Here is a 21,496-nt window from a genome sequence, read left to right on the forward strand (position 1 = left end):
TTAAATAATAAAACATATATACCAATCACTCTCTTCTTTGTTTATTTCAATGGCTTGCATAAAAACCATATTGTCGTCATCTGTTTGATCACTAAATTAGAGGATGCTAATGGAGATGTAATCGAATCATACGGGTAATAAAAACAAATTATTAGTGTTCCTCATTCTAATAGATCCAATCCTGTACTCTGTAGACTGTGCGACGGATTGTTGACCGAAAAGCCGTCCCGTTCCGTCCGTTCTGAGGCTTTAAGTATGATCCGTATTAAGTTTTCCCTCCGCTACAAGTTCGCTTCGCCGACTCAGCGGCTCGTCCTCGCCAGTTTCCGGCGAGCGCGCGGCGGCGAGGAACGGCGATAGGAAGGTGATAGATAGAGATGGTCGGACAACACGGAGTGGATCTCGCTGTCGGAATCATCGATTCACATTTCGGGGACATTGTCGCGGTTCGTTCCTTTAGCCTGGCCAATTCATTCAAAACTCTTCTGGTGATGAAAGTCTTCGTCTTGATTCATTCAAGATTTTTGGTTTTTTCTTATAGTTTATGTGGTGTAATCGTTTATTGGGAGCTTCTGATGTTGGGGTTTTCCTCGTTTTTGTTTCCTCAGAGAGTATGCAGTTGTCTCCTGCGCAGGGGATCTTCATCTCTTCAGGAGATTGTCCGCGATATTGGGTTACCCGCTTCGAGGGTGAAGAATTGTCTGCTCGTTCTTGTTCAGCACAACTGCGTGCAGGCTTACTCAGTGCCTCGGTTAGGTATCCAGGACTCCCAGTTTTCCCTTTTCCGAATTACTTGGTTTCGCAGACGTGATGACCCGTTGTAATCGTCTTGTGGATCACTGTTTAAAATCAAGATTAATTTTTGTCGCAGGTGGACCGCAGCCAAAGGCTGTCACCCTGTACATGGCCCTGTTCGACAACATTCTCCACCGATTGCGCTTTCCTAAATTTCTCGGACTTCTGGCCGAAGAGTTTGAAGACCCACTGGTGAGATTCGAGATCTAGTTCTTTGTTGGGGCATTTTCTTTAAGTATTATGGTTCTTGGGGACCCCGAGGTGAGAGTACTTTAATGGGGCCATAAATCTATACCATAATAAAAAATCCATTCTTTTTTGGGGCTACAAGATCTGCTGTTCCCTTTAAATATTCGAATTCATTCATAAGATTTTACTGTTGAATTTATTCCTTGGATTGCATTCTTGTAAGCTTTAACTTGAGAGATCGATAATATCTTTAGAGTTGTTAACCAAACTGTTATCTGTAGACTGAATGGAGGAAAGCAAAGACAGCCGATACGGCGGAAGACCAGTAGAACTAGAAAGAAGACAAATTTCTCTATTGACAGTAAGTGCTCTATACAGTTTTGTAATGGGTTCAGTTAAGCATGGCCCAATACGAGATACGACTGTAATATAATGGTCCAATGCGCCTCAAACAACAACATTACAACGGCTCCCCTAAAGCGGAGGAATGAAGATTTTCTCATCCCAGCTTCGAGGCCAGAGCTTCATATTGATATCTGGACAGGCGTTATGTGAGGAGATCTGCCAATTGTTGCTTGGTGGGAATGTTGCCAATGTCTATGAGTTTGGGCTCTAGTTGTTTTAAAAAAAAAAGAGTTTGGTCTCTAGTTTGTTCTTGATGAAATGGCAATTGATTTCCATGTCCTTGGTCAGGTCATGCTGAATAGGATCACGGGCTTGGCTTATTACAGATTTGTTGTTGCAAAGTAGTATGGTAGGTTGAGCCAGAGCAAAGGTCAAAGTGCAAAGGATGTCTTGAATCCAAAGAGCTTCACATATGCCCTTACTGTGAGCTTGAAACTTGGATTTGGTGTTGGATAAGGAGACGACCCACTGTTATTTGCCATGCCAAGTGACTAAGTTGCCACACAAGAGGCAGAAATAGCCTGTCATAAATTTGCAAAACAAACGACAAACCAAGGAATTGGGCTTTGTAGCGTTCCAGCTGACACATCAGCACAATAATTAAACGAGTAGACTCAGTGACAGCCAATCGGATGCTTCCTGGAGGAAGTAAAGTCAATTCCCAGGTTTCATTGGTGTACAGTGCTGTCATTTCGGCATTCATAGCTTCCTTCCACTAGGGTTGAATAAATGCCTCCTAGACAGATCTTGTGATGTGAATTTGCTGAAGATGCAGTAAGAAACTTTTATGTGCAGAAGACACTTTATGGTAAGTGAGAACTTGGCTAAGAAAGGAATAGTATAGGTGGCCTCAAATATGTCATCATCCTTAGAGGAAGTGACATTGCAATATCCAGCGGAGTGTCTGTGAGCCAATGGTAGGGAATGTAACTTCTGCTGTAGACGGAGAGGGTTGAGCAATAGGCATAACTCAAATCAGACTCGGGATAAAATGCTGAGGATAGGAGTTATTGGTCCGGTGTCCAAGGATAGAAGTGATATTCTCCTTACCCACTGCTGGGCAGACTCTGTCCTAGTAGGTGTGGTCGCCAGAGGAATAGATGGGTTAGTGGAGATGGGAGATGCTTTTAAGTGCATGAAGTACTGAGAGGGTGGTTTGGGGTCTGAGGAATGAGGTGGATAAAAGAATTTATGTTCATTGAACATAATATCCTTTGACACGAGACCAATAACGACACGATGGAGGGCTCTGGGAGCTAATTTACTAGTTTGGTAAGGGTGTAAATGCACTTAACATTGACACCCTAATTTGCGTAGTTCCAAGTTATAATGAGTCTTGCCATTAGGCGTCGGTAACTACTTCTACGGGGTTTTGACCATTAAACGAAGAAGTGGGTAGCCAGTTGATGAGGTAAGTGGAAAGCAAGAGAGCTTCTCCCTGGAAGCAATGATGAGTGTTGCTTTGAATGAGTAATGCCAGGGTCTTTTCCAAAATATGCCAGAGTTTTTGTTCAGCCACTCCATTTTGCTGAGGTGCATGTAGCGTGAAAATTCGTTAATGATGTCTTGTTCCTTGAAGAAGATGGGAAAATCAAAGTTCATAAACTCCCTGCCATTATCACTGCTAAATTATTTAATCAGCATAAAATTCTTATCGGTTATAGCCACAAATTCTCTGATAATTGTGGGATCATCAGATTTATACTTCATCAAATGATCCGTGCAAAACGACTGACAATATCGATAAGTCTTAAGAACTAGCGGAAACTATTTAAATCATTTAATGGAGCTGGTCCCCCCGCATCACGAGGAAACAATTCAAAAACGCTGGTGGTAGACTTGGAATATGAGAAAGCATTTAGGTGTTGCATTAATCTTTTGCCAAGTGACTGGTTAGGCAAACAAAATGATCCATACACAAGCCTGGCATACATCATGGAAGTAAGTTTTCAGCAAATGTTAGAAAGGATGCCCCAGCTGCTGAAGAAGAAGCCAGACTTGATTTTCATTGTCCGATGTAGTCCTGGACGCGAAAGCCTCCCTTTTTTTTGTCCATATTGTTTGAATGCTGACTTCAAGCAAGTCGTATGGTCATTAGCACCTGAATCTAGACTAGTGAGGTGGACTGATCATTAGCTCCAGGTACAGTTTGATGACTAGTGAGATGTTTCGGGGGCCTTGAGCTAGTTTCAAAGGTGATACAGTTCTATCTTACTCACTAAGTTTTTGGTTCAATATTTTGCTCAACCTTTAATCCATCAGTCTGAATCACACTGTTACTTTTGTTCGTAGGTTTATTGGCCCATGCAGGTTATCCATCTGTTTTCTAGCATGTCTCTTTTGTATGTTGGTGTTGGCGGCAATAACTACTCCATAACTGATCTTTGTCGTTGCCAAGCTGTCCCTTTGATTCTTCCGTATTGTCGGGTCCCTAGAGTTTTTGCGTAGTGGGCGGGCTGATATTAACACTGTGAGGTTTTACCAAGCCACAGACGAATGGTATGTGTGGCAGAGTGATCAAAGGTCAGACAGAGACGACTCTACTCTTTTCAAATTTGGTTAAGAGTATCTTCAAAATTCAGTTTATATATGAGTTTGAACAGTTGAGCTCTGGTGTTTTCAAATTCTGGTTGAAGTCTCTTTAGATACAAATAAACCCAATCATGGAGTACATACCCTCGACCGCAAGTTAACCGTAGAGGCCTGCGAGTCAATCAGGGGCCGCGATAGTGCCTTCGGTGCGCGACACGCACGTACACATCATCGTGCGTATTCAGAAATTTGGTTTTTATCAACTGCTGCTGGAAGGGTTCTTGCTCTTAATTATTATTGGATTCATTGTGTGCGTAGCACCAAATTTCTTAACCCATTTGCTCTTCAGAAATGATTAGAATGATCACACTTGTGGAGACTTTTCTGGATATTTGGTTCTCAATCAATCATACATTTTGACTTAACGATTTCCATATTTTAATATTGAAAGTTATTAAATTATTCATTTTCTTCATTCTGGAGTTATTCCATTCCCACAATCTTTGCGTGTTCGTAACCTTAACCCATTTGCTTTGAAACTCCTTGAATGCACTACGATGTAGATCTCTCAAAGATCCGATCAAGAAATGGCGATTCTTGAAAAGAAAAAAGCCTCCAATAAAAATGAACCTAGAATAATCCGAATTTCATGGTCTCTACGCCAAAACAAATCCAAGAAAGAAATCGAGTTTCCTATAGAGAGAAAGATTGTTACACTTCAGACAAAGCTGAATAGCAGCACGATGCTGGATGGGCTTGGTCCCTGCGATGTACCATGCCAGATAGGCTTCCTCCTCAATAGCCTTCGAGAATCTCCACAGCTCCTGCAACTCCCGTCCTGCCAGGTGAAGAACACCTGATAGGATCTTGAGGGGCAGTCCCCGTTTATTAATAGAATCGTGGGGCCCATGCTTAATAGTGTCCCACACATGCTCCCGTCTTGATAAATGACGTCCTCTAATACCTCTTCAGGAGGTTTGAATCACACTATTAACCCTTTTGCTTTTGATATATTTTGCCATTCTCTCACTAATTATTATCATACATTGCCATTTGTTTTTATCAACTGCTGCTGGAAGGGTTCTTGCTCTTCATTATTATTGGATTCATTGTGTGCATAGCTCCAAATTCAAGAATGGGGGGAAACTTTTGTCAATTTCACATTCATTGTTTTTTCTACGGCGTTGTTTGATTGCTGTTTTCAAGGGAATGATATCTCTGAATTAATGAACGATTCTGGATGAAGTATTATCCCATCATGTCCTCTTACCTATTGCAGTGTCTAGCTTTAGTAGAAGGTCTGCTTCAACATGGAAGGCTAACATTTGAACAACTTGTCATGCGTGCAACTTCTACAAAAAGTGAAAGTATGTATTGGTCTGTGTGGGAAACTTTTTTTTAAAGAAGATGATTGCTTTTGGAAAATTGGTTTACCATTCTGAAATTCATTTCTGCACACCTTCTCATATGTCAAGGAATATTCGACGGATTCTTAATGAAACATGTTTACTGAGTCATTATTAATGTGATGGATGGCTAATGATCGCTTGAGAGATATAAGTTACAACAATGTCGAAGGAACCTGCTTTTCACAGTGCAATGTTTCTAAATTTTAAGTGGGATAGAACCGCATATTGTGTCTAACATTGTTTTTTTTTAATTATGGATTTTCCCAGAGAGCCAGGGCATCAAAGATTCTTTGCGTAACAGTTTCGATCACCTTGTGCAAGCGGGATTTGTGGAACGTTGCCCAAAGCCTGAGCCATTTGTTTCGGCTGTATCAGAAGATGATACTGCAACAGCTAGAAAACGTGGCTCTAAGTTATGTTGGTTGCCTTATTTGATCGTACAAATTTGCTATTATATGTGGAATAAATCCCTTCTTCCACTTATAACTTTACACTTCTGTTCGTTGCCTCCAAAAACTCCACTTCCATCTTTGAGTCGATCACTCATAAAACTCATGTGGAACCTCGTGCTGTGATTCTGATTTTTTAACTGTTTCCTGTCCAAAGCTTAAAAGATGGAAAGTCGATCCTTGACTGAATGGGGATCAAACAAGAGGTCGAATATGAAAATAACAAGACATTGTTATTATTGGCTAGTCTTCAAGAAACGGCAATCCAAATGACAATTGACGTAGAGAACACGAGGAGCTGAATATAAGAATCAGAGCCGGAGTTGGATTGATTCCCCCTGCCGCGCAATGATGGGAGTATCTCCAAACTTCTCTCAAGAAGTTGCAGCTCCCCTCCAGGAATCAAGAAATGGTCGATGTGCCTGTGCTCCCACCGTCCCCTGTATTTATAGGCTCTGCTTCCGCCTTTCACATTTTTGAACTCTCATGTGCAGGCTCTGAGTCACATGCGATTTGGTGCCTTCTCCTCTTGCTGGTATGAGAGGTTCTCGTAAGAACTGTATCATACATCCCTTATGTGCAAGCAAAGCCCATTAGTTCATATCTTAAACCCCGACCTAGTGATATGATTATGCCAACTAGGAGAAGAGGGAAAAAACCTTTAATCAGCCAGCGCTTAATGATCATTTTCTCAATCTGCCTTGGTAGTTGCTAATACTTGTTTGTCTTCTTTCTGCAGATGGCTGCCAATGTAGAAACTACAGAGCAGAAGGCTTTGGCAGCAGCAGCACTTGTCGATGCTGAAAGATTCTCGGGATTGGGCAATGTCTGCTATGATGGACAAAACATCAATTTATTGAAAGAAAAAGATGAAGGCAGTTCTGTCAGATCAAATTTAGGGGAAAAGGTAGATATTATGCTTCTAAATATTTCTGTTATTTCTTCCATGGCTTGTTTTTCAAGTTCCTGAGTGCTTATTATGACTCTTTGATGTCTCTCCATTTTACTGTCACATGCACACGAGTGACTGTTTCATGAATATTCTGGTTTATGACTCTTTTGAGTAAGAAATGTTGTTTCTCCCCATTTCTCTTGGATATGGGTACCATCATACAAGGCGTAATAAGCAAAAGTTGGTAATCTATCTTTTCCTTTTGTAGCGTAAACACAGGGAACTGGAGCTGGACGGTGAAACTCAATCGTCAATAAATGAGAATGAGGTTCTTTGGCGAGCAAACATTGAGAAATTCGTTCACCGTCTTAAGAAGAAGGTTTGTTACATACCTCCCACGATTGTGACTAGGGTTCATCATGTTCTAACAACATTGATTCGGTATGTCAACGCAATAATGGATGGTTGACAAATAGTCTGTAACGTCCTCAATGTCATCAGGGCTCTACATCATCATCACTGCCAACTATCCATGCTTTAATTAAATTTCTAGCAACTTCATCATCATCCTCAATTTGCCTGGTTGAAGTTGATGATGGTGTTGAAGGCTGTTGATGGGTTTGACAAGTTTTGAACTAGAATTACCAAGTTAAAGGCTGTCGTTAAAGGGCGGGATTAGCAGACCGTGATATCCCTGTCACCTTCAACGACAATCATCCATACCTTGTCACAACCCTGAAATCTGTCAACGTCAACCTCAACGGTGGTGCATCATGTTGATGAGTGCGGAACACTAATTTTGAGTGATATCCGTTTGCCTATTTGATTGAGAGCTGAAAATATTCTTACATTTTTTTTGTTCTCGCCTAGTTTCCTTATTTTCTTGAGTTCCTTGTGACGATTATTGTTTTTCTGATGTCCCATAAATTCTGGTGAGTTTTCATCTTATTTCTTTCTCGTAGGCATGTTTCAGCCGGATTAGTACCAGGCTTGGTCTGGATGCTGCAATTGTTTTTGATGCAATGATAGAGTCTAGTCAACAAAGTGGGCCAAAACAGAATTCGGGTACGTGCGCAGAAATTCCTAAACTCTAGTTTTTGGGATTCATCACTTAAGATGCTTGATCCGCAGTTCTTTGCTCATGCTTATTATGTCCTTTTTTCGTAGAACATTCGTATCTTTTTTCCGGTGATTTTGATACCATATTTTTAGGATCCATCAACAAATTACAGTGAATTGCCTTTCCAGACGATTAAAGTTCACGGTGCATCTCACTTATGGAGACCTTGAATTTACTTTATTCTTATTCTTTTTATTTTGATTGAAGTGGCCTCATCATTGGATGAAATCCTAGAATGGGTCATGAAGAAACCCAGTGGGCGTTTGATGACCATGCAACACATCAGGACTTATCTTGAAGAGCTGAAGTGTAAATCCTCCATGGAAGACACGAGGGCCGTTTATTCAATTGGTGATATTTCCCTCGCATATTGAAGATTTTTTTTTCACTAATTCGTAGTTTTCCATGTTAATGATGTTCCTGTAATATAATGTTCCAGACCTGGGGGAGATAATTGAAGAGTGTCGCAGCGAAGAAGTGCGATAGATGAACCCTAGAATGTTCCAGACCTTGGCTTTACTTTCCCCATCTGTTTTATCTCATTGCATTTTTTTCTCGTAGGTGGGGTCCCTTGTCCTTCAAAGATATGGGAGAGATGCTTACAGGATGTTCAGGTTGTTAGTGAATAAGGCTCGGCCTATTGAGACAGACAATGTAAGAAGATCTACCGTTAAATGGAGTGTTCTCTCCATCAATTTAACTGATTGGATGTCGGTTGTGTATTTATAAACTGTTTCTATTCTTTTATGTTGGTAAATAGCTTGCCGAGATCACCTTTGTGAAGAAAAAGGAAGCCCCGGGTATCCTCTACAAGCTCTGGCTGGACTGTTATGTCGAAATGGAGGTGGAGTCCCTTACTCTCTTGGTTTATCCTTCTCTAATATCACATAAATTCAAGTAATCTCCTATTTCTTCCGATAGATTGCCGTTGCATATCCTGGGGAAAAACGTTTTCTATGGAGAGTGAACATTGGTGCTCTTCATGAGCATGTGTTGAACGATATGTACCACGCCGCTGCAAATCTGAGCCAGAGAATCGCCCAGAGTCGAGAGCAACAGCTGGAGGTTTGTATGATTACGCTTTGAGTTCTGCGGAGTAGAGTTCGACACTTGTCAACGTCAATGTCATCGACCCTTGCTGACTTTGACCGAATATTGGAGTTGACTATGATGATGCAGGCGAGGTTACTGTGGACGTTGACAATTATCAGATATGGTTGGCGCCATCAGTCAACGTTGACTCACGTAATTCTAGTCAAAACCTGTCAACCCACACTTAAAATCATCGGATATAGACAAAGTTGACGTCGTGTTGTCACTCTAAGGCGCACAGACGTGGATGGAACAGTTTTTTCATCCTGGGATGAAAATGCCGTCCCGTTTGCAGGCGTTGGACGAGGGACGATGACTAATGTAGGAAAATTCCCTTTCATGAATTTTCTTTTGCCAAAATTTAGAACTACTATGATTTAGAACTTGTATCATTTTCCGTCCCTGATGTTTGACTGGACGCCAGGGGCGGGCCAGTCTTCCGACGGGACGGTTCTCAGACGTATTGGTTCTGGGATGCGACGAAAACCGTCCCGTCCCAGACGATGGTACTGATGAGGCCTTGCATTTTTCAGATCGCTAACCGGCGGGTCAACGACGTTCAGAGGGAGACCGAACGTCTAAAGAAGGAAAGGCTAGTCTTGGAAACGTCTCTCCTGAGGCTGGACGACGCTCTTATGCTCTTCCACGACTTTTGACTTTCCGGCGACTTTCAATTCGTTGACTTGACTTTCAGTCAACGTAACGCGAGTTCCATTTTGACGGCTGTGCTCAAACGAGAGAGAAAGAAAGAAAGTTCAGTCTCGCAACTCGCTGTCCCGTTTTATGGACTGGCAGACCACGGTGGGGCCCGCCGCACAGGTGGACCACCTGTCTCCTGAGGCGGGCCGGGCCGAGGGGCGGCTAAACCCACCCTTGGATCTCCATCGTACGGCGGGAGGCCGTACGACGGCGCAAAAAAAAAGAAGAGAGAGAAACTCCCATGTGAGGCGAGAGAGAGAAGGGGCCCCCTGGTAAATAGTCCCAACCACGGAGGCCAGCTGCCGGCCAGCTGTCCTCTTGACTACGCCCCAAAGAACACTCATTTTTTTAATTCGATTTCCTGCAGTCGCCACCCAGAAAATACACCCCCCCCCTCACTCAGCTCGAGCTCTTCCTCGGATGGCGCGTGAGCAAAAAGAACAGACAGCAGGGGAGGGTTAGAAAGATAGAGAGGAAAGCTCTGAGTCGCTGGTTGCGTGTGTGGGGGGGGGCCGGGGGGGAGAGGGAGAGGGAGAGGTCGTCTTCTTCCTCGGGCGGGCGAGGTCGTCGTCTTCTACCCGTGAAGGTCGGGCTGCATTAAACGCAGCGAGCAAAGTACTGGAATGGCTTCCGCGGGAGGGCGATTTCTCTGTTGATCCATAATGCGGGTCTACGCTCTGCTCCTCCCTCTCTTCGTTCTGCTCGCCGGCGGCGTTCATGGGCTCTCGCCGGGGGAGAGCTTGCGGTTGAGGCTTCTCCGCCACCCGCCGCGGAGAAGCGCGGCGGACATGGCGCGGCGCGACCAGGCCAGAGCGAGGCTGGCCGCGCAGAGGCTGGCGTGGAGCGGGAGCGACTGCGAGGACAAGCCGCCGGCCTTGACCGTGCCCATCTTCTCCGGCGCGGATATCGGCGAGGGCCAGTACTTGGTCCGGCTCAGGGTCGGCACCCCTCCCCAGACCTTCGTCGTCGTGGCCGACACCGGCAGCGACCTGACCTGGGTCAAGTGCCGGCTCGGCCGTCCCGACCCCCGCTGGCGCCGGCCCTTCGACCCCGACCGCTCCTCCTCCTTCGTCCCCGTCCCCTGCTCCTCTCCTCTCTGTACAGACTCTCTCCCCTTCTCCCTCGCCCAGTGCCCCTCCCCGACCAGCCCCTGCCAGTACGACTACGGGTACCCCCTCCCCACTCTCTCTCTCTGTTAGTCTGTTTTCCCGCGTTTTTCTGCATGAGATAGCCTTGTTGTATATCAGGTACGCGGACGGGTCCTCGGCCAAGGGGATCTTCGCCGAGGAGGTGGCCACGGTCGGCTCGCCCGGGGGCGGCAAGACGAGGCTGGACGGGCTCGTGGTGGGCTGCACGTCGTCGTCCGTTGGCTCGAGCTTCCGCGCCGTCGACGGCGTGCTCGGGCTGGGCTACAGCAACACGTCCTTCGCGGCCCGCGCCACGTCCGCCTTCCGGGGCAAGTTCTCGTACTGCCTGGTCGACCACCTCAGCCCGAGAAACGCCTCCGACTACATCGTCTTCGGCGGGAGCAGCCGCCCGGGCCGGTGGCGACGCTACGCCGAGCTGGTCCTGGGCGGCGACCTGAAGCCTTTCTACGCCATCCGGGTAGCCGGGATTACGGTGGGCGGCGCGGCGGTTAACGTCTCCGACGCGGTGTGGGACTCGGCCGCCGGGGGGGGGACGATACTGGACACGGGGACCAGCCTCACGCTGCTGGCCGAGCCCGCCTATCGCGCCGTGGCGGACCGGCTGAGCGCGGCGCTGGGGGAGCTCGAGAGAGTGGATATGAAGCCTTTTGAGTTCTGCTACAAGTGGGAGGGGGTGTTCGACGAGAAGATCGTGCCTAAGCTGGTCGTGCGGCTGCGCGGGCGTGGCGGCTCCGTCGTGAGGCTTAGGCCTCCGGTGAAGAGCTATCTGATTGACGTGGCCGACGGGGTTAAGTGCATTGGCATCCTCTCCGCGCCATGGCCGGGGATATCCACCATTGGTAACATCCTGCAGCAGAATTATCTTTGGGAGTTCGACGTCGCCAACCGGCTCGTCAGCTTTAAGCACTCCTCTTGCACTCACCGCTAAGGGCGACCGCGATTCTCTCTCTCTCTCTCTCTCACTCTCACTCTCACTCTCACTCTCTGCCTTCCCGTCTATCGCTTTCTCTTCCCCGGCCATTGGTACAAAAAATCACCCCCAGATGTGAGCTTCTTCTTCAAACGCAATAACGTGGGCGATAGCCCTTGTTCGTCCTCTCCATGTCGAACGTTACTCAGAAACTTGCCGGAGGATAGATCGATATGATAAACGTAACAATCACTTCCGTGGCTTCCATTTGACCATACAAGGGTCTCTACGTTGGTGTTGACCTAGTTGACTCCTAGAGTATTGATATTAGAGTTTATTGACATTAAGGGGACTTTATAGTTAGCGCCTCTAAAAGGAAAACATCATTAAGGCCTCCAGCATTGAGTTTGAGTTTGAGCTACTTGTCTTGCTAGATCCATTACACTGCTGTCAAGGATGATCCAAGGAGCAAGGTAGCCTCTTTCTGCTATTATGTGGCCTTGAGATATGCTCCTGATGCATACTGTAGTCTTGTGGGCTTCTCTGACATATTTTATGGAGATTGTAACTCTATAATGCATAGAAAATTGTCATAAAGTCTCAATAGACCAGCAGACTAATCAGCTCACAGAACACTTTAATGCTGAATTCGTAAACTCTTATTATAAAACTGGAGATTGTAATTGAAATCAGAGTTTTGACTTTTTGTATGGAGGTCATCAAAGTGGATCCAGAAGGGTTATAGGTATGACCCATATTTTCAGGTAATGACTTAATAAATATGTTGCACTAAAGTTCACTTTCCGAAAATTTGAGAAGAGGGGGACAATGTTTCTTAAACCTTAAATAATTTTTTTAGTGGATTTGATAATAAAATGAACTAAAAAATAAGAGAAGTTGACATCAAGTGAAAATAAAATCACTCAAATATTATAAAAATCAAGAATATGTAGGTTGATTGTAAGAGTGGTCAAAATTAGGCCATGAACTTTTTTGGAACTAAATGATTTGCAAAATAGTCACACATTCCAGATCACATTCACAATTCATTAATAAAAATCATATGCATTATAATTCACAATGCAACATTTGTAAGTAGTCCAAGAATAAGTGCAATGAAGAGTGATTATAATGAAATCATATTATGATGACAATTTATCTTCAAACTTGTATCCTAAACATTCTTATTTATAGGACATTTTATAAGGAAATCAAAACGTCTAGATAGAATATCATCATCTACAAATGTTCATATGATGATGATGATGATGATTGATTCCATAACCATTTGTGTGTGGTGCTAAAGTGTAGTAATTAATGCTAAAGCCTAAATGGTTTTATGACTAACTGGCAACTAGGGATTGACTGTCCCGATACCAACATCGGATTACTGTATCGGGATGGATGCTGTACCGGATACCACAAAACAAATTACCGGCATCCATTTTTGCCGATATCCGGATATCAGATAACAATATCGTCATTCCCCTTTGTCTCACGAGGAGGATGATGATACCGTATATCAGAGTTGGACATCCGATTTCGATATCTGACATAGAAGGGTTATAAAAATATAATTTAATCGTCTTAGTTGTCCTCGTGGAACAGTTTGGAGAGGAAATACATGGGCCAGCAGGTAAGCAAAGAGCTTTCGAAGTTTTTTAGTAGCTTGTTTAATATGTACAGCTCAAACTTTTTGTTTTCTTTCATATGGGATAACAGGATTCAGAGTTTGACATTATACTCTGAATCCTATCATCCCATATGAAAGAAAACAAAAATATTGAGTTGTATATAATAAACAAGGTAATTATACAGTAGATATATATATTTATTAAATATATTACGTATTAAATGAGGTAATAATATAGTAATTATTTATTAAATATATTATTAACTTGTTTACCATATATCTCACCTCGTATATACAGCTAAAATTTTCTGTTTGCTTCCATATGGGACAATAGGATTTGACAAACTCCAAATCCTATTCTCCCATATGAAAGAAAACAAAAAAAATTAACCTGTATGTATTAAACAAGGTAGGATATATATTAAAAACACCTGTCGCTGTTAAATCATCTGAAATGATGATTAATAATGGTTTTTTCTCTTGATACTGAATATCGATATCTGGATAATGGTTGTGATATCTGGATATCAAAATCCGATGGATGTTTTCTGGAATCCAATCTCCGCCTAGTCCTTATCCGTTCGATATCCATCCCTGATATCCGTTTACATCTGCCAGAAGAAATCTTTCAGATATATGATATCCGATATCTAATATCAGATATCAGACACCGTTACAATTTTTTCTGTATACCGGATATCGAATGTCCGATACCGGATATCGGACGGATGTCGAACGGACATTCCCTACTGAAAACTAGATCAATTCATGTCATTATTGTAAATTTCCAATAATGGGATTACATATAGTCTTAACTCAGATATCACAGTAAGTCTACTAAGGGAATTGGGAATCAAGATTGGAGGTCCACCATTAATGTAAGAGGAGAAAGACTATGATGTCGGATGTCGTCTAGGACGTTGTCCGGTCGGCACTAAGTATGATGGATTGATGCCGATAATGTATAGTGGTGTCGAACGTGTTGTTATTCGACGAGTAACCCTGATGGGTCGATGTAATTACAATGTACAAAATGAGTGCCCTACGTGTCGTACGTACATGCTTCGACTCAAGGGAGGCGCTGAGCTCCAAGCTTGGATGGGGTCGCTGGGTGGCGACGATGGTGGCCTCTTGAACCTCGTCGGAGTGATGAAGGTGTCTACGGCCGATCGGTAGTTATCCGTTGGGCTCGCACGTATTGAACGGTCTTGTTTGTACATGTAAGACACTCACAGAGTCATAGTTTCTCTAAATTCGTTTCTCTCACCTAACTAGTCCGAGCGCGGTGGAGTCAAGACAAAAATATACTGGAATAGGTAAGGTAAATGAACGAGCGATAGGAGAGGACGACATACCTCGTCGGGGAGGCTCGCGGTGCAGAATTTTGTCGACGGTCAGCAAATCGGAGCAGGTGGGGCGGAGAGACGCTGGAGAGCATACGCTGGAGCAATAGTAAAGGTCGGTGGAGGTGACGTAGAAGAATGGCTGGAGAGCGGAGGCAGTTCAGTTCAAACTCACACCTGGCACAACACGTACGCCCCGAGCAATGGGGCATGGTGCTACCTGGATAAAGGGGCAAGCTGTAGTGCACAATATGTCAGATGAGGGCTTGGTGGCCCAGCAAGGTGACGATCCCTTTGTCTCATTCAGGACAATTGGTCGAACCCCCGATGATGGGGGACCATCGCGCCAACATCGGTAATTGAAATTTATTTTGATTTCCCTAGACAAATTGTATTGGGCCACCCTGTTTTGGGCCTCGTCCGTTATTTCCCTTTTGTCTCCACAATGATGTACGTTAAGGGGAAACATCGTCTCGTGATGGTTTTCCCCCATATTGGCCCCTTGGGTATCCTCCCTCCCTATATAAAGGGATGGCCTACCCAAGGAATGGAGAGAAGAGAGTTTTGAAAATGAAAGTTGAAGTTGAATTTTTCTTTCTTAGTTTTCCAATTAGTCTCGTAGATACTTATCTTTGCTAGATCGTGGAATCATGGCCTCCTCTCCACGACGAGATCACCGTGGAACGTTGCCCTCACGCACTGGTATTGTAGTTTAGTCTTTTACCATCAAAGAAGCACGTTCTTGGTTGTTTATGTTCAAGAAATCGTCCAAGAAAGGCCATTCTTGGAGATTCTTGGAACCAGTGTTTGCCATCTATCGTTGTCACCAACGCCACCGTCGCCGCTACTGCCGTCACTGTCGCCGCCGCATCCATCTCGCCACCGCTGTCGCCGCCCGGCGCCCGCACCACCGTGCGCCCGCGCCCTCGAGTGTGCGCGCCTTGCGCGCTCGCGCCACGCCAGCGCGCCCGCACGCCCGCGCCCTGGCGCTCTCGCGCGCCCGCGCCTAGGCGCACCCCCATTCTTGCATGCCCGCGCCCCCGTGCGCGCGCTCCTTGCGCATCCGCGCCTGCGCCCCACGCCTGTGCCCCCATCCCACACGCCTGTGTCCAATCATCGTCGTCGCCATCCAAGGTTCAAGCTGCCCGCGCTGCGCGCGCTTCGGGTGCGCTGCACGCCCTCTGCGCTCTCCACGCGTGCATTGGCGCTCCGCGCGCTCTACATGCTCAGCGCCCCCGCACGCTCTGCGCGCTTAGCGCCCCCGCGCGCTCCAAGCGCGCGGGATATCGCCTACCCCTGAACCTCCAACAACGACATCAGATAACATCTGTGCGATAACTCCTTGACGGACTTCCAATTACGCCAAACAGGTACTATCAATCCCCTCCTTTTTCAGTATTATTACCTTCTATAGTGCCGTCTTCCGTTATCAATTCTTTGCCGTTTTAAAATATGACACATAGGATAGCCACTCTCGTCGAGGGATAGATCTATTTTCTTGTCGTTACGGTTAGGTCACTTGATAATGGGAGTTGTGGACACCTTTGGGTCATTGACCCCTCGCGTCGTAGGTACTTAGTGATTCTCACGGGTCATTGGGAGTTTGGACGTGACGACCCTCGTCCCGAAGATCAAGTGAACCGTAGTTCTAAATCAGCAGGGGTACTCGCTCTCACGTGGGGGGCACTGTGTTGTAACATAAGCCGTCCGATCCCAACGTTCATCGTGTTACATCACCCGGTGATCGCGGGTTGTTATTTATCTCAGTTGTAGTGGCCAAGGCAGAAGGGCGGGGTGCACACCAAGCGAGCGCCTGGGAGACCCTTGGCGAGACAGAGGGCTTGCAGGGGTACTCGCTCTCACGTTGGGGAGAGAGAGAGCCGCTCCTTAATCTTGTAATTCCTGTCTTTTTTTCTTCTATCCTTTTAAAGGACCATCAGGTCCTACTAACGACCAGAGTCGAACACTGGTCGTCTCCCGCGGCGCAGGCGGAATGCCACGCAGAACGGCCGCCCACTTTCTCCCGATTTCACAATTTGTGCGGGATTGGAAAGAACAGGAGTGGGGGCAACCGGTAGTTGGGCCTTCCCCTTCATGGCCAGCTGAAGTGGGGACAGTCTGCCCCAGCTCGTAGACAGAATCACAAGCAGTGAGGGGCTTTGTTGAACCCACGACCCTCCCAACGGTGTGCGATTGGGGGATCAATAGGACGCCCGGTGAGACGATTCTGATTCCCCTCTGCGCTGATTTCTTTGGGACTGATCAGATTCAGGAGAAAGGTGCAGCGTCAGGGATCTCCTTCTACTGTCATTGACCAAATTACCATTGGCAGATTCACGGTATGCGCGCGTCGGCCACCGACAACAGAGGTCTGCCGAAACCTGTTCTGGAGCGACACGGTTGAGAGTCGATCATCCACTCAGCTCCCAAAGGGCTGATCGTGTGGTTGGAACGGGAATGTCGACCCTAGGGTGAGGATTCCACGTTCTGCTCTCTTCACATCCTTCTTCTCCTTCTTCAACTTCCCGTCCTTTGCTTTCTTTTCTGGTGTGAGGAAGTGAGACCAGAACGATTTCAACAACGAATTCCTTCTCTTCTTGGTCTGCTTCTTTTAGGGCGCCCCCCCTTCCCTTATAAAGGGGAGAGGAAACGGGCCCCCAAATTGGATCAACCAAAAAGGGAAAGGGTCCATTAAGGGGGCCCTTATATAATGGCCCCCCTCATTACAAGATAAAAAGGGACGGGAAATTAAAACAAATAAAAATAAAAGAAAACAAAGACAAGGGCACAAGGGAGGAGATCCAAAAATGGCTAAGGATCCCTCCCTGTGACGACGACAAAGGACATAGGGACACGTCGCGGACACGACGAAAACACAATGTCGAGACGAGAAAAACACAAAACATGAGAAAGAACGAAGAAAACAAAACACGATAATTCGAGCAATTTCACCCGACCTTTGACGACGATGTCGGGCGGCGCGGACGACTTCGTCGACAATCTTTGATGGCGTGCGCCATTAGACTCAAGGAAGGAAATGTGAAAATCAAAATATTAGGTTTCTTACGATTTCCCAATGGATCAATATTTACAAAACGAAGGTATGTTGAACTCTATTGTGATATTTAATTAAATATTCAGAATATTTTCTTCTTTGATATATTGAGATAATTTTATTTAATATCCTTAAAAATAAATCATGTTGCATTATTTTTATTTTTGCATATTCTTTCTATTATATCAATATAAAGACTTCAACTAGGTGAAGGCATTGAGGGCCGAACAATAGAAGGTTTTGGAGGCCGAGTCGAAGGATCTCAATACACATTTTTATATGAAACTATTTTGGGTAAAAAACACCAGAGCTTCACCGACTTTGGGATTGCATCAAAGGAGTTAAGCATATCATGAGTATTTAGGGACATTGGTGGTGAAATGGGTTCCTATATGAATAAACAACAATGGTTGAGATAGTGTAAGATAAGCCAAGAAAAATGCGTGGGGATGTTGATTTCTACAGGACTAGATCTGGATGAAGAAATCATAACGATAAGCAGTGGAAGACATTAGCGAATCTAACACCATCAACAAAAACATTGAATTGAAGAATCTGTGCATGGATCACATCCGTGATTTCTTGGATTCCAGATGTGAGACGAGTCGAGCAACTCAAGTGTGTAGCCTCTAGACATATCCATGCGATTCTTGGCATGTTGGATCTCCTCCTTATTGTTGACGAGCCCCATTCAACCTCTATCACTGTCGTAACACCGTCCTGATCGCATCGAGAGTGGAGAGAAGTCATGGGAGAGGGGAGAAGAAGAGGGAGGCCCCTGAACAATTTGGGCATGGGTGAATTTCGTTCAGGGACTTACCCCTATTTATACTAAGTGGGTTTTTCTCACAAAAAATCACCAAAACTTAAGTATATATTCTAATATCCAAAAGACCATTTGAGTGTGACCGTCTAGCCCCATGTATCAGTCTAGTTAACAACTCAAGCGGCCCAACAACCTTTATTGCCCCTCAAAAATAATTAACTATATCGACATATAGATTAATTAACGTCAACTCGATTTAACTCAATTGATAGGATTAGTCTCCAACACGTGGGGTGCCAAGCTACACCTCGTGCTTTAGAAGATATAAAGGAGTGCGTATTGACTCACTCATGGAACTTGTTCATAATTGGTTACCATGTATGTATAGTCCCCCATCGACTTGACTCTCCTTGGACGACTTACGGTATGGTCAACTGTCAAACCCTAATCGATCATCTGAGTTAGTACTGATGCATTCAGAGATCATTGGAGAAATCTTCTCCCATATTTCACGGTCTTGGCCAAGGACTTCATCGCATCGTCTTCTTTGAGCTGCCACCTCTTATACCAAGGGTGGACGATCCCTCTTTGACCACTCAATCGTCTTCGTGAACTTTTTGATGTACCCGAAGTAAGACCATTTAGAATCCCATGATTAGAGACTTGTTGGCCATTGTCAAAGTACACACGTCCATCCACAAGACGTCTTTGATGTCTTAGGTCTAAGGACCACTTACACAATTATGACATGAATAAACCTGATTGACAGTTCGGTATAATACCATTCAGGGATTCGTACACAGATTAATTCAGTGAACTATTTCCACTAAAGAGCACCCACTATCTATCCCTAGTGTCTCCACACTATTGGCTACGAGAACAGCCATACTCATCATATGAGTGAGGCTAGACAGTGTTATTCTATCCGAATACTTCGATATCCTTCTTGTGTATTCTTTGAGTATGAATATTTGTAACACATGCTTAAAGACTAGTGATCTCCGTATTACGATCTCATCATAATTCACTAAGTCCGATCATGTATTCATGGACTTCATTATAAGCATCACACGTGCGCTATAATGAATATGTTGTATTAATAAACATGGAACGAGATGTGGAATGTATGATTGGCTTGCTGGCCACATGTATTTCCATCAAAGATACCTAGACACAAATGATTCATATTTCAAACTTCAGTAGGCAATTTTGATAGCTTAAAAATTAAAGATTTATTCATTTTTAATCATACACAACACAATGTGAATGGAATAATAATGGTACTAGGATCACTTAACACAACTATGGTTTTAGTCATCTTTGTACTTTTGTACAACCAACCTCCATGAAGAAATAGCCTTAGTTTGAACATAATAACACATTCACTGATGCCATTTCCATCAACTTTCAATGAAAAGGGGATTCTTTTGGTTATTTTATTTATTGATCAAAAGTTGAATTGAATTAAAATATGTAAATAGTTAACGCTAAAACCATTAGGTAGCTCATTTAATGGGCTTAAACATTGGATTATCTTATACTAATAAAAATATGACTTAATCTTATGGTGTTAAGCTATAACCTCCAAAAAAATGATTTCTCGTGATTCAATAGTATAAAATGTTCACAGGGGATTGAAAATTAATCAGTCCTATGGTTCAAAAAGAATAAACATATTTCTGAACTTAAGGGATTTTATTGAAATAGGGACATACACTCAGGTTATGGACATCAAGAGATATACAAAAGTTTAGGTATTTATATGAAATAAAAGTTCACATTAAATAAAAATAGGTGAAGGCCCTAAACAAAATTCACTCAGACCAATTCTTCAGGAGCCCAACTTTCTTCTCCCTTGTCCTCTTTGCTCCACTCCACTTCCCCATGGGATCAGAACAGTGTAATGATAAGGGTGGTGCAACAAAGGAGACCATGAAGATGGACGATATTGATCATGGTAGGGGTTGTGTGGATACATCTAGAGGTTGGGCCCATGAACAGCTCAACATGTATATCTTGAGGAATCGAAGACTCATAAATCTGATCTACACAGGTGTTTTGGTCGTCAGGTTTTTAAGTATGTTACATTTCCATTTTCAGTCTTATTTTTTTGTGAATCATTGTATTTTCTCCTCAATCTCAGGTCTAGAATCTAAAATAAATGCACGATGTAGTTTTTTAAAATCATAATACAGGAATAGAAATTGAGGGCATTGATATTATGTATCAGTTACTTTTAGCCAATTCAAATCTCAAATATTTTCAAAAAATTAGATCTCTCTTCAATATGAAACTCTGAAAAAATCTCTCTTAGCATAAATCCATTCAATTTCATAAAAATATCTTAAAGGAGGTTCATTCTCCGGTAGTAATTACATTATTTACGTTTCAATGTACCTCCATATCTATCAGTTTTATGACTCAATTTTTGTGAAATGACATTTATACGCTATTCCCAATTTTGAAAGCTTTTATTTCTCTTTTTATATAATCTTTTGAAACCACATTAAGGTTTATTAATTAACGTTGTGATGCAACCGCTAGTAAATAAAATTTACTCGAATCATTTATTGAATGCCAGACTGCCTACATTTACATTTTCCTTCAATTTTTTGCTGAATTTATTATAAATTTATTCAACATGAGTAATGGCTTAAAAATATTTTAGTTTATTTATAATAAAGTATCAAATAAATGTACAGAGTGGAACAAAAATTTTTGCTTGTAAAAAATTCATATAAGAATAGAAATTTTATGTTAACTCGTTTCAAATAAACCTTGTATATTAGAAAATTTCAAGTAATAAATTTTGGGTGTGGACATGAAACAGGTCATTTATCTTTATAAAAAATAAAACAAGAAGTACTTGCTCAATAGTTTTTACCTCAACTTGAGCTATATCTTAAAAATATGAGCCCCTAGACTATTATTGAAATGTTCCTGATATGTAGTATTGTATGACCAATGTAATGTTGAAGCTAAACAAGGTTTGACAATTCTAGATACTTTAGGCAATCTTGATGTCATAAATTTAGTTATATATTTTAATAAAATATTTG

At 43.6% G+C, this 21,496-nt stretch overlaps 2 protein-coding genes across 5 annotated transcripts; both read left to right on the forward strand.

Moving 5' to 3' along the window:
- Window positions 1-286: 286 nt before the first annotated feature.
- Window positions 287-9,603, forward strand: LOC144703101 (RNA polymerase III subunit RPC82 family protein). Of its 4 annotated transcripts, XM_078575192.1 has the most exons (14): window positions 287-446; window positions 609-756; window positions 872-987; window positions 5,201-5,288; window positions 5,598-5,741; window positions 6,517-6,686; window positions 6,940-7,050; window positions 7,634-7,736; window positions 7,999-8,142; window positions 8,231-8,268; window positions 8,353-8,445; window positions 8,552-8,635; window positions 8,713-8,856; window positions 9,417-9,603. In XM_078575192.1, exons 1-14 carry the CDS (start codon window positions 378-380, stop codon window positions 9,537-9,539), a joined length of 1,575 nt encoding a protein of 524 aa, XP_078431318.1. In that variant the 5' UTR covers window positions 287-377; the 3' UTR covers window positions 9,540-9,603. The 4 variants fall into 4 exon arrangements, with proteins under 4 accessions (XP_078431318.1, XP_078431319.1, XP_078431320.1 ...); XM_078575193.1 differs by lacking the exons at window positions 5,201-5,288; window positions 5,598-5,741 and having other exon boundaries at window positions 6,519-6,686; XM_078575194.1 differs by lacking the exons at window positions 287-446; window positions 609-756; window positions 872-987; window positions 5,201-5,288; window positions 5,598-5,741 and adding exons at window positions 5,915-6,197; window positions 6,274-6,314 and having other exon boundaries at window positions 6,519-6,686.
- A 402-nt stretch (window positions 9,604-10,005) lies between these two features.
- LOC144703102 (aspartic proteinase NANA, chloroplast-like) lies at window positions 10,006-11,826 on the forward strand. Its single transcript, XM_078575196.1, has 2 exons — window positions 10,006-10,750; window positions 10,830-11,826. Exons 1-2 carry the CDS (start codon window positions 10,245-10,247, stop codon window positions 11,656-11,658), a joined length of 1,335 nt encoding a protein of 444 aa, XP_078431322.1. The 5' UTR covers window positions 10,006-10,244; the 3' UTR covers window positions 11,659-11,826.
- Window positions 11,827-21,496: the final 9,670 nt, after the last annotated feature.

This window comes from Wolffia australiana, chromosome 5 (genome assembly GCF_029677425.1).
Source record: "Wolffia australiana isolate 7733 chromosome 5, ASM2967742v1".
NCBI classification, from domain to species: domain Eukaryota; kingdom Viridiplantae; phylum Streptophyta; class Magnoliopsida; order Alismatales; family Araceae; genus Wolffia; species Wolffia australiana.